A 15,256-nucleotide genomic window follows, 5' to 3' on the forward strand; every position below is an offset into this window, starting at 1 on the left:
GGTTTCAAGTCCTCTGGCACAGGATTCCCCCAGGGGGAATTTTCTCTTTTCTCTGCAAATCACCGAGAGAAAAGTGATCCCTGTGGCTTTGACCCTCCGTTCTGGGTCCTGCCGGGCAGAGCCAGCTGGAAATGTGCCCCCTCCGCCTGACATAGACTGAGGGCAACCTCTCCAAGAGGTCATTCCAGCTGCTTGCTAAAGACCCCTCGGGCTAGAGTCTGCCTTCATCCTGAGCACGAGTGCAGCGCTGGCCAGGCCCGAACTCGTCCTGGCCTGAGCTGCCAGATCAAACCCATTCAAATGAGGAGGGCCATCTGTTTCTCAGTATCCAGCTGCTGTCCCTTCATTTGCAAATGCCTGGGATGCTGCTGGGGGGACCAGTCTGGGGGACACATCTGCAGGCTCTGAATGCGTGTTGGAACTGGGGTCCTGCTGAGAGAAAAAAGGCCAAGCCCTTTAAGTAAACTTGCTGAACAATACACCCGAAAGTTCCCAGTTGAAAAAGCATGAGGCAGCCTTGCCCTCGTGGAATAACTCTTACTCCCCCCTCCCCACTTTCCTTTTTAATTTTTCTTTTGTCCCCGGGGCCACTTTAAAAGTATTCACTTATTCAGAAAGTTCTTACCGAGGAGGAGCCTGTTCCATGGGCTTGGGGAAAATGTCAAACAGGATTTAGACATCGATCTGACCTTTCAGAGACTTACAGGGCAAATGTGTCCACTGACTATGCATCATTTATGGACTGTTTATGTCAGTATCGGGCATGGGGGCGAGCAGGGCCCAGCGGCAGCTTTCAGCAGTCACAGGTAACACTAAGTGTGAAAAGGTGACCATCCCTGAAAACTCGCTTCTGGAATGTAGTCAGACTGCTGGCTTCGGGGCACGCTCACTCGAAAGCAGACCGAGTACTCCACCCGCTGTAACCCAGGTCCTCAAGCTTGTGAGCTATGTGAGGTACCCCCACCCCACCCCCACCCCATGCTATGGGGCTGTGATAAGTGACCTCTGAGCCCCGCTGGGATCCTGTTCTCAGGGGAATTGCGAGGGGTTACTGTACTGCCACACACCACTACCAGGCGTCTCAACTTTGTTGGCTGAATGAATAGCAGATGGTATTTTAACCAGCCACAGGCCTCTTCCCTTACCGAAGTGATCAAACAGGGTACATGGTGTTGATGACGACTCACAAGGTCCTTGGATGTTTAGTTCCATTTGGGAACATTCCAGAAATCCCCACTTGGGTAACGGACGTATATTTGATGTGACAGATTTGTTCATTTGAAAGAAAACCCTGTTTTAAAGTCAGAGGAATGCAAATTGAGGTTCCCCTGTGGTTGGAAAAAAACATTGTGCTGATGAGTCAGTATTAATCTACAACCCACAAACAGGGACCCAGGCCTGCCCTGGCCAGTGTGGAGCCACAGGCAGGCAGGGGGACCCCTGCCAGGGGACCCCCACCGAGGGGAGGGCTGCTTTCTCTCAGATGTATCCCCACTTTAGGGTTTATAAAGGCGGCCCCAAGCAGCCTCTGGTTTTGTCTTGTGGTGCCTGACTGGCAGCAGGCTAGCCCATAGGTGTCTTCCTGTTCTATAAACCAGGACGTTGAAGCTCAGCGATGGGAAAGGGCCCCCCAGTTTGACAGGGTTCATCACAAACTCTTGTCCTTGGACACTGGAGCTGACTGGCTCATCGTGTGGCCCTTGGACCAGCACCATCAGCATCACTTGGGAACTTTGGGGTGTTCAGAATCTTAGACCCCACCCTACGCCTACTGACCCAGAAACTTGGGAAGTGGCGCCCAGGAAGCTGTGTTTTTACAAACTGTCCAGGTAGTCTTTATGCAAAATAAAGTCTGTGAGCTGTGTGCTGATTCTCCCTTCAGAAGCGCTCAGTTGGAATGGGTGGGTAGGTGGGCAGGGGAAGAAGTACCTGTTGGGTATATACCAGTTGGAGAAACAAAGGCCTTGGTGTCTTGGAGATGGGAGCAGTGCAGTCTGTCTGAATGGGAATCAGGAATTTTCCCAGGGAGGTATTTGAGCTGGGCTTTGAAGGCTGAATAGGAGCTTGCCAGGTAGAGTTGTGGGACGGGGGATGTAGGGAGAAGGAACAGCGCCCGTGTGGACAGGCAAGCCTCAGGTGTGAGGGAGACGGATCTGGGGCCGGGAGCAGCCAGGGCCTTGCAGGTGATGTCCCTTGGGTTTTACCCTGTCAAAGCATGAAGTGGTCTGTTTCTTTTTTCTTTTCTTTTTAAAATGGAGGTTAGATTTGCTTTGCATGAGGTCACTCTGGTGCTCCATGGTGGGTAGGACCATGGGTGATGGGTTAGAGAGCTTACAGAGGTCTTTTGGAGAGGTGGTAGAGGCCTGCAGTGGACCTGTGGGCGTGAAATCTTGCCCTTTCTTTTCAGAGCTGTTTCAGGGACAAAATGAATAGGGAGGGGGTGTGGGGACTGATGGGTTGAGAGGCAAGAGGGACTAGAGAGGCTGTGGGGTCCACTGGGAGCTTGGCTTGAGGTTCCCTGGCGACTGCATTGAGCGAGGAGGAGGAGGAGGAGAAAGGTCACTTGCCTATTTTGGATGAGGCCCTCTGTAGACATCCAGGTAATGTGTTCCCTCGGGCACGTAGAAATATGAACCTGCAAGCAGGGACTTGAGTGGCATTAACATGGAGGGGGTGGGGAAGCTGCAGAGATGGAGTTCTGAGATTATCCACAGATGCGGGAGGGGTGGGAAGGGAGGTTTCCGGAAGAACAAGAAGACCCCCATGGAACGTTCCCGTTCTTAAGAATGCTGCACGCATGCCTGCACGCACACGCACACACACAGAAAACAAATGGCCCTGTAAATAATTAAGCACTAAACTGTGTGTTGGGGCTCTAGAAATATAGTAGAAGGTTCCTCTTTTCTAACGTCCCCATCTTTCCCCGTTGAGAAGACCTGGTCTGGTCACGTGGCTTTTCCTTCTTCTGTGCTGAGCCCCCTGCAGCTGAGGAATAATGATTTCCTTTGGAAGGCTTCCTGGTGGCAGATCCATGTGCTAGGGGCTTTCTGTGCACCATCTCATTTCGTATTGTTCTTGGTTTGCAGGTGAAGAAATGGGAAATGATTAGAAAGGTGAGGGGCTTGTCCCAGGTCACACAGTTTGTAAGTGGCAGAGTTGGGACTTGGGTCTGTTCTAAAGTCTGGTCTGTACTTCTAACACCTCCAGCCTCTCCTTGCTTTTTCTGGAGAGTCACCAGGGAGGGGACAGAAATGAGACTGGAGTCTTAATGCTCAGGGACCACGAAGGGCTCAGGGAATAGCCATGGGAATTGAGGGAGCATCTGATTAGAAAGATGGCTTGTCCCTTTATACAATAAAGAGGCTGCCACAGGGGTAAGGGCTGTCATCAGGACAGAGGGTTAGGTTTTCAGACCGGAGATGACATGTGTTTATTGTATAGGTGACACCTCTGCAGGGCCACTCTTGTCCTTAAAGATTGTGTCAATAAAGGTCAGGCAAATCCCGCTCATTTCTTCAGCTCCTCATGAGGCCAAACACCTTGGGGCCCCACCATTCCCTTCCTGCTTTCGATGACACAGGGAGTACAGAACCTTCCAGCTGACAGATTTCCCAGTGGTCTCCATAGGTCGGCAGGGCCAACGTTTCAATGACATGGTGTCGCCTAGAACAGTGTGCCCTAGGAAGCCCTGTAGGTCCTGAGAAGTGCCAGCTTCCTCTACCATGTCTGGCGCGCGTGTTTCCGGAAGGCAGGCGGTTTGGAGTCTGGATGGGGGGGGGGGGGTGAGCTCGTAGGCTCCTCATTGCACATCTGACCTGAGGGCTGAGCCCCTTGGACATAACCTGCAGTGCCAGTTTCTGCTCCCTGGGCACTACTAGGTCATCGAGGGCCTGTGTGTTTGGGAAATGCTTTGTGCCCACAGGGTTCAGTTTTGAAATTGTCGCTCAAAAAGCTGCCACTGTCTAGTGATTTTATGCAGACAACACGAGCTCACGACCTACATGTATCCTGGTGGTCCAGTGGGAATTTTGCTCTCGTGAATGTGAGTTTGATGCCAAGTATTGTGACCAGGGAGAAAACCTCCCCTTTTGTCTCTGTCTCTCTCTGTCTCTGTCTCTCTCTGTCTCTCTGTCTCTGTCTCTCTCTCTGTGTCTCTGTCTCTCTGTCTCTCTGTGTCTCTGTCTCTGTCTCTCTCTCTCTCCCTGTCTCTCTCTCTCTCTCTCTCTCTCTCTCTCTCTCTCTCTCTCTCTCTTTCTCTCTCTCTCTCTCTCCCCCCCCCCTTTCCTTTCCCCTCTTTTGGAGAACACAATAATTAACAGCCTAAAACGTCAGAATCACAAGGAGAGGGGATGCTGACAAAATAGGGCTTGAATATTTGGCGCCTCCCTCTGAAATGCGTACATTCTTAAGCATGGTGCCATTTCTACATTTTTCTTGTCTCTTTCAAACTCGGAGAGCTGTTCACCGTGTTTGTCAAACACAGCCCTAAATTATACGAGGGGTGTGCCTGAATATATAATTTTTAATGGTTACCACGTTGGAGACATTAGCCATTATCCCATCTGGTCACGAGGAATGTGAGCCAGTCTGGAACAGCCAAGCTACTGTGGCAGAGGTAGCTATTAGTGGTGGTTACGGCCCCGTGATACTGACAAGGAGAGTTTTAAGTCCTGACGTGTGTCCACAAGACATTCTGACAGTTGATTGGAAAGAGAAAGCTGCAGCCTTTCACCCTGCTTACTTACCTGCCTTGATTTCTTTTTGTCCCCCATCTTTATGCTGGCAGCATTTCTCGAGGAAGAGAATTTTCATGTTTTCTATTGTGCAGCGCATTTGTCTCTCCCTCCCCCATTTCAGGACAAGTAGTACCTATGCCTTATAAGGCCTCCGTTTGATGTCAGGCTGTTTTTCCTTCTGCAAGTCTGTTCTTGTGAAGGGGAAGCTTTGAGGACGTGTGAGCTGAAACAGCCAGCTCTGCCGCTGCCGTCGTCTTTGTCTGTGTGTCAGCAGGGCCCCCATGCCAGGGCACGCAAGGGCTGTCATTTCTGACTTGATGGTGGGGACCTCAGTAGCTTTATCTCTTTCTGTTGGTAAGTTTTGATGCCAACTAGATTGACACTGTGCCATAGCAAAGTGCCTAGTGCCGTGAAACATTGAAAAGCTGCTGGAGTGCCAGGTGTCTGTCTGTCCAGACTCCCTTGATTCAAGCTTGTAAAAAAGGCGGCAGAGGTGCTGTGTATGTGAGGGTTCTGTGTGCCGTTCCAATGGACAAAAAATTGGGTATTGGCCCGTTAAAACGTCTTACCGGGACCGTGGCGTGTCCACTACAGGCCATCTTAAAGACCCGGAGGGGCGAGTTGAGGTCAGCCGGAACAGACAGGACCAGCTGCCACTTACTTGCCTGTGTTTTGTGTACTGTGTGACATTGCAGTGACATTTGCCGCTTCATTCTGTGTGTTTCTTCTGCCAAGACGTTGGCAGCCCCATGCAGCAGTGATGTTTACTCCTCTTGTACAAGGTGGCAGAATACCTGGACGGCACCTGGAAACCCAGGCCATCTCACTGGTCTTGCCCCAAATGCTCAGTTACAGTTCCCGTGGGAGCCCCGAGCTGTGCCAAGAGCTCCAGGTCTATCCCTGCAGCCCCAGCCCACACCCGCCTCCACAGCACACGCCTCCGCTGTCTGACACATACCTGCCTGTTGTCTGTCTCTCCCTCTCCTCCCCTTCTCTCGTTTCCCTCCTCTCCCAGAGGAATCTCTTTCTGGATTTCTCTCTTTCTCCCCGTTTCTGGAGGAATGTATTGAGGCCTGAACACTCCTGACTTTTCTGAGAGAAAGAAACCTCAGGGGGATGCATTCTAGGGGTGACCCCACGGTATCCTTGAAGCTGGGGTTCCTGTTTCTTAGCTGTGATTAGTCTTGACATTTGAAAAGACACCGTCCTGAGGAAACCCCAGAAAAGGCTCAATTTGTGAAATGTGATCTAGTTAGTTGTCCCATTGGCTTTTTTTTCTTCCTTAACTGTTTAAATCTGTTGTCTGTTCCCCACGAAACGATTGGACAGGGCAAGACGTGGGTTTCCCATCTGTTCTCTGTTTGCATTTGGGCGCCATTTCAAAAACCACACGGGAAAAGTTTATAGGCAAACATTATAAAAAGTGACAGTCTGAAGTGCTGCTATCGCTGGTTTGGCAACATAAAGTGTTACCTGAAATAGCTTACTGTTCCAACTCTCGGTAGTGCTTCAGTTGTCTTAAGATGACATTGGTGAAGAATTCAGCTGGACATGCACAGTGCAGTCACACAAACCACAGCCTTTTCTGGATTTCACAAGCTTTCTCCTCCTAGGGCTTTACTCACACACAGCGAGAATTGGTTTCCCTGGGCTTATTGCCCGACAGGTATATTCATGCAGCTTGTAGCTCGTGACATCAGCGTGACGTCACACCGAGACAGGAGGTCATGACCTCTTCTACCCTGATCTGCTAAGGGACTGGAGAGTCAGGTAGCCTCTGCCTCAGGTTCCTTCTTTTCCCAGCCCACTGCCCCTCAGTTCTAAATTCCCGTTGGCTTTGGGGGCATAATGGCCTGAAGAGTTTCTTAGAGGGGAGGGAAGGAGACCCAGCTCAGGGTAGGAATGACACGCAGACTATGCCATGACTGCTGTTATTCACACCTTTCCTTTTTGGGCTAGCTATAGAAGTGCCCATCTCTTTCTGCTATTTTTAAATATCAGGGTAGTCAATTTATGGAAAAGAAGCCATGCGATCGCATGCTGCTGGCGCTTGTCAAATGTTTGAAACTTCTGGGGATCAGGTTCAGATGGATGCAACTAAACATCTACAGAGCTGAGCTGTTGGCCGCCAGTTGTGTGGTGGCAGCAGGTAGAAACAAGTGTGTCGAGCCCTCCCAGAAGGTAAACTCTTCGCCTTGTTTGTCTAGCAATTTTAGGTACCAGTGACAAAGAATGGCCAACACTAGTGTGTGCTTGTTCCACCTTTCTCTCTTCAAATTTTAATTTGTATCGTGAAAGATGTGTGGAAACATACTTTTTTGTTTGTGGAAGCCTCTGAAGGAGCATTTGGTGTGTAGCAAAGTGGCTTCTGGAGCCTTCCCTCGTTGTGTTTTGGCAAGAAGGGATGAAGGAAGTGTTGGACTGTGAGCCTGTGTGGGTTTCTCCCCTCCGCCTTAGAAAGGTTAAAGGTACGCCGTAGCACCAGAGCCAATAAATCCAGCGAATGTTAATATTGCTCTAGGAGGTATTGTTTAAATCTCCCAGGGAGTACCTTGCCCTGTGTCAGCCATCAGGTTGTGCTGTGCACCTTGGAGTCAAGTGAGGCACTGGCCTGTGTGGGTGGAAGGCGATGGAAGTTAGGGAGGCTGCTAGGGTATCGCAGAGGCAGGGTGCTGACACCGACGAAGTCAGAGGGAGCTGGCGAATTGTCATGGCTTCCCACAGAGCAATGGGAGGTAAATGCCACTGCAGGGAAGTCACCCAAAGGACTCAAGCATGGAAGAGAAACCAAAGCCCCGAGTGGTCTCACTGCAGGGGTGGGGACAGAATTGCTTCCACTGAGCTGGCTGTTTGGGTTCCAGGCTGTGTTCCATTGTTCTTGGCACCTTGGCCTGAGATGTCTTTGATGCAGGGACCTGCAAGCGTGGCCCCTGGGAGCTGCTGGGTGGCATGGGAGGGGATCATTGTGGCATTGTGCCCCGTCTTGTGACCCACTGGCCCTCCCCCTGACTCACTCTCCTCCCTGTTCTTGGCATTGTTTCTCCCCAACCTCTTTCCCCTCTCCTGGATTTCTCTTGCTTTTAACGGCCCCTTCGCCACTCCCCCTATGATGCACGTGGAGTCCTAACATATGCAGAGATATTGCTGGCTTCTGCTGAGGTTCACCAAGGATGCCGGGGACCCCAGATGAGCCTTTTGTGAAATGGTCACTTAGGGAAGGGAGGAGCATAAGCTTTCTGAATTTACCACGGCAGCAGTTCCTGGTTTCAGACTTGGAAGGGGGATGACTCAGTTGTGTGGATGAACATCGTTATCTTACTGGTATATTTTGGAGACTTATTTTACTCTCCTTGAAGCTTATCATCTAATCAGAAAACTGGGTGACAGTTTTGACTGGGTTAAGATGGAAATGAAAATCATTTTTAGTACATCAAGTCATCTTACTGGTCCGTTGAGATGGGAGCCCGTCAGGAAAATCATTTTGTATCTATGGATGTACAAATCCAAATATTCTCTGATTAGCCTCGGAAAATAGTGGTGCTTGAGGTCATGGCGAGCGTCTTCAGCCTTGAAGAATGACAGTGATGGTGACTGTCATGGAGCCAATAAGTAATAGTTTGGAAGATCAGGTTCATGTGGTTGGTTGGGTCCCTATGAGTAATAATACCCTGTTATTCGGGCATTTTTCTTGCTTGTCAGTAGATGATCTTGAGGATGAGAGATGAAGGCAGAGCGGAGTGGGGTTGGAACTCAAGGCTTCCACTTTTCATGCAGGGCAGCACCCACTTATCTAGCGCATCTCCCATGTGTCTAGCCCCCAGGGAGACGTGGTCCCTGCCCTTGAGGCGCCCCTGTACCATGCTTCTCCTCCTCCAACAGGAGGTGGTGTCCTTTTGGTGACACTGGTCCAGCATTTCAGGCACCTCTGGTTTCAGCAAGACTGTGTGGTTTACCTGTATCAGGTGAAGGAAAGGATTTTCAGTGAAACGGTTTCTTTTGAAAACGGAGAAATCATAACTCCACCCAGTTGGGAGAGAGATTTTTCTGCATCGTAATTACAAATGTCTGTTTTTTTAAACAGTCTTAGAGCATGCCATTGCCTCCATGAAATAGGGACATAGCTTCTCCTGATCTGAAGGCCAGGACAGAAGCAGTTTGGCTGCCTGGGTCCCAGTCTCTCCTTTAAGAGAGGGAAGCGTTACTGCTTTTATCCAGCCACTTCCCTGCTCAGTAATCTCTTGGTGACCAGTTCTGGCTCAGAGGAAAGCAAATTCGTAACATTCTCGGTGACTTGCTGATCGCGCAATGTGGTCTTAGTAAATATTATTTTATGACCCAGGCTAATCAATGTAAATTTATTCTAATGATGTGGATGCTGTTTCTGTAATTAGTTGTTGGAAACAGGGGACCCAGATGACATCTGATCTTTGCTTTGAACAGGTGTAAAAAGGTTTGGACCATGTGGCCTTTGGCGCCCTGTCCTTTCTGGTGTTCCATGAATCTGTGACTCTAGGACGTTGGAAGTGGGAGATGGTCTGAGATTTGGGGTCAAACTGAATTTTTTTCCTCCTTTTCTTCCCCTCTGTCCCATGTTTCTCTCCCTCTCCCTTTTCTGCGTAGGATCCAGAGTTCAAAATATCTCTATTAGTGACTCAGTTCTGCTTCATGAGGACTTATTAGCCTTGGAAGCTGTGGCCTGAGGACTTGCCCACTGAGTTCCCAGCAACAGCCCTTTCCCCGTCACTTCTCTTTAGAGAAGCCTTCCCTGACCATCCTGTACCACTCGGGTTGGCAAACTTTCTGTAAAGGTCAGAACTATAAATATTGTAGGCATTGCAGGCCGTAGGCTCTCTTGCAAGCAACTACGCCGCTCTGCCGATGTTAACACAACAGCCCCAGACAATGACAACAATTTTCATGATGCAAACAGATGAGCATAATTGTGTGCCAATAAAACTTGTTTACAGAAGCAGGCAATGGCGGGGGTTGGCCAACTCCTGCTCTAGAAGGAGCTAGTACCCACCATCTCCCTGTGTGCCACCTCGCTGTGTATTTCCTGGCACTTAAGACCACCTCCATGCTTTGTATGTTTTGTAGATTTTATGTTTATTGTCTGTCACCCCCACTGTAACTAAAGCTCCCCAACTTTTAAGTGCAGGGACTAGTCTTGTTGGCTGTGGCTCCCTGTGCATCGAGAATAAAGTGTGGCCCATAGAAGGTGTTCATTAAATAATTGTTCAATGAGAAACACAAACGTTTGGAACATAACCTGCCTGTGAGTTGGGGCTCTCTGCCCTTGTTTTGGGGCGTGTTCGTTCATGTCAAATTTGACTTCTGTTTTCTTCCTTTGGCTGGGCTTCTCTCTTGATGTTCACGTCCTGTTCAACAGCCCTCTTGGCTTGTATGCCTCTGTGTTGGCTGTGATTGGAGGTGGTCAGGAGGATTTTTAGAACCAGACGCATGCCACCCTCACTGTTCCTTCAGCAATGGGACTGAAATGTGAAGCGCCTTTATTTCAGTCTTATTTGGGAGATTTGTATAGACCACACTCAGAGGGCAAAACAGCTGCCTTGTGATGTTGCCCAGATTTGGAGCTGAGCCAGAGCTTGGAAGCTTTGTGTTTTCTGGGCCTGGGACTCCGGGTACCATTCTTAGTTCTCCCTGTGAGGTATGAAAGCTGACCCACGAACCCTCGTGGGGGCCATCAGTGGCTCTGGCTGTTCTTACAGGCTCATTGTTCCTTCTCACTTCTGCTCACAGAGGTGGCATGGGTTGGGCCCTCTTGGGTCCCATCCTGCCCTGCATATTTGGGTACTGCGATCCATGTGTGTGCCACCTATGGCCCCGGGGGAGGGAAGGGACACCCAAGGAGCCACGAGACCCGAGCTCTCCCTGTAGGATTTTGGTGTCTCCTCAGGAGACAGGACAAGTTCATCAAGGACGTGGTGAAGTGGGCAGATGGAGGAGGAGGGTGCATCCACTTCGCTCCGGGTCCGGTGATAGATGACAGTCTCTTGTCCAGGCAGGCACTGCGGGATTTGGGCCTTGAAGGATGAATTGAGTTTGGGGGCGGGAAGTGGGGAAGGGATGCGTAGTCCTAAGGATTCACAGGCAGGGGCGTGAGGAGGCTGGAATCCAGGATGTGTGGTGGGGGCTGGCGGGCAGGGCAGGATTCTCGTTCACTGTGCAGTGCCCAGCGGTTTCACTTCAGGATCAGTTTGAGCTCCATGGAGACCACCTTTGGGCTGTCTGGGGCATTTTCCTCTTTTTGTTCTTGGTGTTAAGGCCTGCAGGCTTTTATCATGTTAAGAAAAACAGCTTGTCTTAGCTCACCCAGCACGGAATTAAATCTCCAGACCGGCAAAGTTCTGATCTGAGAGCTCATGAAAACTCAGGTGGCCCTTTTGTAGAAGGACCCATTGGTTTGCCTTGAGTTTGAGGCATTTCAAGAAGCTTGGCTTTGTGACAACAGGCAACATCCCGCTCAGATAAATAGAAGTGTGTGTGTGTGTGTGTGTGTGTGTGTGTGTGTGTGTGTGTGTGTGTGTTTGTGTAGACACACAGCCATGCAGTCATTGAATGACACATTTTGTAAAACACACGTCCTTCCACATAAAAAAACACCCCAATAATGGAATTTCTCAGGAGGGTTCCGTTGCAAGCAGGCTCTGATTGCCAATCGACTTAAAAGTTTTCTTGTACAATATCCATCCATGCTGGGTTTTGGGTTTGTGTTTAAATCCCTATAAGTTTGTGGTAATAACTAAGTGGGGCAGCTTCTGCTGGGTGCTTCCTCTGGTTCATGTTTCAGATACTCGGTTCTGTGTGTGAAGGCCCTTTTCTTGGGGTTGCATTTCCTGGGGTTTCGGGGAGAGGCCAATGCCTGCCGGGGCCATTTGCAAAACAAGAACTGCTGTCCTGCGAATAAAGGGGCCTCCACTGACCTTTGTTGGACGTTCTCTCCTTCTGCTCCTTCCCATCTGTCTCCATCTTCTCTCTCCCACCTCTCTACAGAGCCACCAACCAAATACCAAATCTCCCAACCAGAAGTTTACGTGGCTGCGCCCGGGGAGTCGCTAGAGTTGCGCTGCCAGTTGAGAGATGCCGCCATGATCAGTTGGACTAAGGATGGGGTACACTTGGGGCCCAACAATAGGACAGTGCTTATTGGGGAATACTTGCAGATAAAAGGTGCCACGCCTAGAGATTCCGGCCTCTATGCTTGTACTGCTGCTAGGACTGTAGACAGTGAAACTGTCTACTTCATGGTGAATGTCACAGGTGAGTTGGCCTGCGAGCCCCTCTGCTCTCTCTCTTCTCTGTAGCCGTTTCCTGGGTAAAATTTCACTGGACAAGTGAAATCATAGTGGGATCTGCTGATTGGATGCCAGGCACAGAGCTTCATAGTTTGTTACTGACCTGCTTCTGAAGTTCTCCCACAGGACCTGGTGTATTAGAGAGGCTGGTTGTTAAAAAGGACAGGATTCTCATGTGCAAAGTAACATTTTTCTTTTAAGACAGCATGCTTTTATATAAGTAAAAACATACTCCCCCCAGCCCCCCACACCCCCATACCAGCGTGGCGTCCTTGGCATTTAGAGTATAGGACTGAAATTTGGATGCTGAAGATTTCTCATCCCTTTTATTAAAATTTGAGTTTCTCTCCTGGATTTTTTTCTTCCATGCAGTGAGGGGGGACTGCATAGACCCCTTGGTGGCCGAGTTTACAGTTTTGCTTTCAGAATGTTAGTAAACGGTTGGAAGGCCACACAGGGGCTAAGTTTTTCTGGAGACTAATTCCTTTCTTGAAGGGAACCCCGAACACTAAAAGGTTGTGCTGGAAAGAATCTTTGGCGATTATGCAATCAGTAAATTTGCTGGGGACTTGAAGACTGTTTGAAGCTTAAAATCCAGATTCAGTATATCTAATTTTATAAAATGTTTAAATAACGTGAAAGCAGAAAACATTGGGAATCATAATATAGACCAACTGTCATCATGGAGAGAAAATTTAAGCCATTAAAACCATCTTAACTAAACATGGTCTCAGACTTTTTGCGTGGGTTCCTGGGTTGTTGAATTCCCTATCCGGAAGGACTAAATTGTAGATGATTGTGGCCTTTTGCTTGGCAAAAACACAACCATGGGTATGTTCTTTTGAATACAGATGCCATCTCATCCGGAGATGATGAGGACGACACAGATGGCTCCGAGGATTTTGTCAGTGAGAACAGTAACAACAAGAGTAAGTAGCAGCCGTCTCTGAACCTCCCGACAGGATTGCTCGGGGGGAAGTCCCGACTCTCACCTATCTTCTTGTTGGCTCTTCTCGATGTGGTGGCTGCAGCCCCCACCTTTCTCTGCTCTGTCTACTTTCCTGACTTTCAAATCTGAGAATAAACCAGTGTTCCTGTACACGCTTCTCTACTGTTTGTCCTTTCTTACCGTGTCAGTAGCCACTGTCTTTTGAAAGTAGTTATGACTTATATTTCCTTGGTTTTCTTTTTTCCCATCGGTGTCTCACTGTTCGGAGACACAAAGCTAGTAGATACACATAACATCCTGGTTTTCTTTATAACCGTCGATGGTGCTTGGCTTAACCCAGTGGTTCTGAACTGGGGGCAATTCTTCTCCTTTCCCCTTGCTCCGGGGAACACTGGGCAATGTTTGGTTTTCTCAGCGGGGTGGGTGGGGGGCTAGTGGCATGGAGTGGGTAGAGGCCAGGGGTGTTGTGGTTAAAACATCCTACAATGTAGGGGAATGATCTGATCCAAAGCGTTGACAGTGTTAATGTTGAGAAACCATGGCTTTTAAAACATTATTGTATGCGGAGCAGAAATAAGGAAAGTGTGCCTTACTTTGCCAATAGGAAAGGGGACCAGTGAGTGGAGTGCTATTTGCTTGTTTAAAGGCAGTGGACACTGAGCATTGACACGTAGGAGGCCTTTACTTGGTGAATAAGAACATGGCTGCTCAGAGCTGGGCAGCCTGGGTTCACATCCTGCTTCCCGAGTTGGGTGAACTTGGGCGAGTAATTTAACTTCTGTGTCTCAGTGTCTTCAACTGTAAAATGAGAATGATAACAATACCTGATGGGGTTGTAAAGAGGGCTAGGTGAGTTCATATTTGCGTAGTGCTCAGAAAAATACTTGTGAGTGTTTGTTCAATAAAGAAGATAAAACATAGCATTAGTTGTATTTTCCCATAATGTGGCTGGAATGTTCCCAAAGTGATTTTATGTGAGTCACTGATGTTTGTTGCTTAGATTTATACTCTACATTTTCTTAAAAAGGATTTTAGTAAGTTTATTAAATTTAAACAAGGGCTAAATAATAAGACAGTTAGATATTAAAATAGGCCCAGGGCTTTTTCAAGGAAGAAGAGAAAATTGATCTTGTCAGGCGTCTGGAATAATGTGTTTAAGTGGGGAATCGATTAGTCCTTGCATCTCCTAGCAGCTTGGGCGAAAAGCGAAATATTTTGGTTTACATAAGTGTTCACTTTCTGGCAAGAGAAAGCTTGGGGCGTGGATCACTAGCCTCAGCGTCCTCTGAGAACTTACTAGAAATGCAAATTCCCAGGCCCCACCCCAGTCCCACTGAATTAGAAACGCTGGGGGTGATTCTCACAGCTACGTGTGAGAACCACTGGCCTAGGGATTCCTGTGTACAGATCTGCTTCAAACAGGAGTTTTACTGTTAGAGATCTTGCTCATAAAACCGTGGGTAATAAGGTGGGTGAAAATCTTTTCCACTGTGACTTGTACCAGCCTTCTAATGAGGTTATTATATTTTAATAATAAAACCCTGGTACGTCAGAAGACATCACTCACTTCTAATTAGTTCGTTGGCTCCAGCAGGGGAGGCAGTGAGTGACCCTGGCAGCGATGATGAGCTCCTGCTTTGGGCAGGCTCTTTGATGACTGCTGGCTCAGTCAGTGCCCCCAACAACCCAAAGAGGGAGGGGTGTCGTTCCTAGATTTTTTTTTTTAAGTTTTATTTTCCAGTTAACTCTGTTTTGTCTAGTGGAAATTGATGAATCGGTGCACAAAAGGCAAAGCGGCAATGCAGTTGTAGGTCTGTTGCATGTTAATCACAGTGCCCCTCCCCTGATACCCAGGGAGATGGTGGGGGTAGAGTGAGGATGCTTGCAATGTTAGTTAAAGCTCTAAAGTGGTACCCACATGTGGGTGTCATTGTTATTGATTGGGACGTCATATTCCATCAGCTCGGTTCAATTGGCATGCCTGGGAACTGTGTTTTCCTGGTGGCCTAATAGCATGTTACCATGAACACTTGGGGGATAATGACATGTAACAGCAAGGTAGAGGTTACATAACGAGTAGGCCCAGTGAACTGACTCTCTCTCTCATAATTCAGATTACCTGCTATGGACCTCCAGGTTTTCATCCCGAACACTAGCCCTGACTGCCCAGTTCCCAGGTAGACGGGCCAGGAAGTAGAGTACTCCATTTAACGAATGCCAGTTCTCATTGAATGAGTCGCCATGCCTTCACCTTG

At 48.7% G+C, this 15,256-nt stretch overlaps 1 protein-coding gene across 17 annotated transcripts in view; it reads left to right on the top strand.

Annotated features, from left to right (window-relative positions):
• Positions 1 to 15,256, top strand: part of FGFR2 (fibroblast growth factor receptor 2) — a 100,941-nt gene that overhangs the window by 14,338 nt on the left and 71,347 nt on the right. For 8 of the 17 annotated variants that reach the window (XM_019752939.3, XM_019752940.3, XM_019752934.3 and 5 more), the window contains exons 3-4: positions 11,751 to 12,017; positions 12,904 to 12,981. The exons of 4 other annotated variants lie outside the window; for them this stretch is intronic. In XM_019752939.3, coding sequence (XP_019608498.1) covers positions 11,751 to 12,017; positions 12,904 to 12,981 — 345 coding nt within the window. The remainder of the gene's footprint in view (positions 1 to 11,750; positions 12,018 to 12,903; positions 12,982 to 15,256) is intronic. 5 more of the 17 variants (XM_019752941.3, XM_088791826.1, XM_019752949.3 and 2 more) reach the window with 1 other exon arrangement.

The sequence above is a fragment of the Rhinolophus sinicus genome, chromosome 15 (assembly GCF_057876585.1).
Source record: "Rhinolophus sinicus isolate RSI-liver-muscle chromosome 15, RSI-T2T, whole genome shotgun sequence".
NCBI lineage: Eukaryota > Metazoa > Chordata > Mammalia > Chiroptera > Rhinolophidae > Rhinolophus > Rhinolophus sinicus.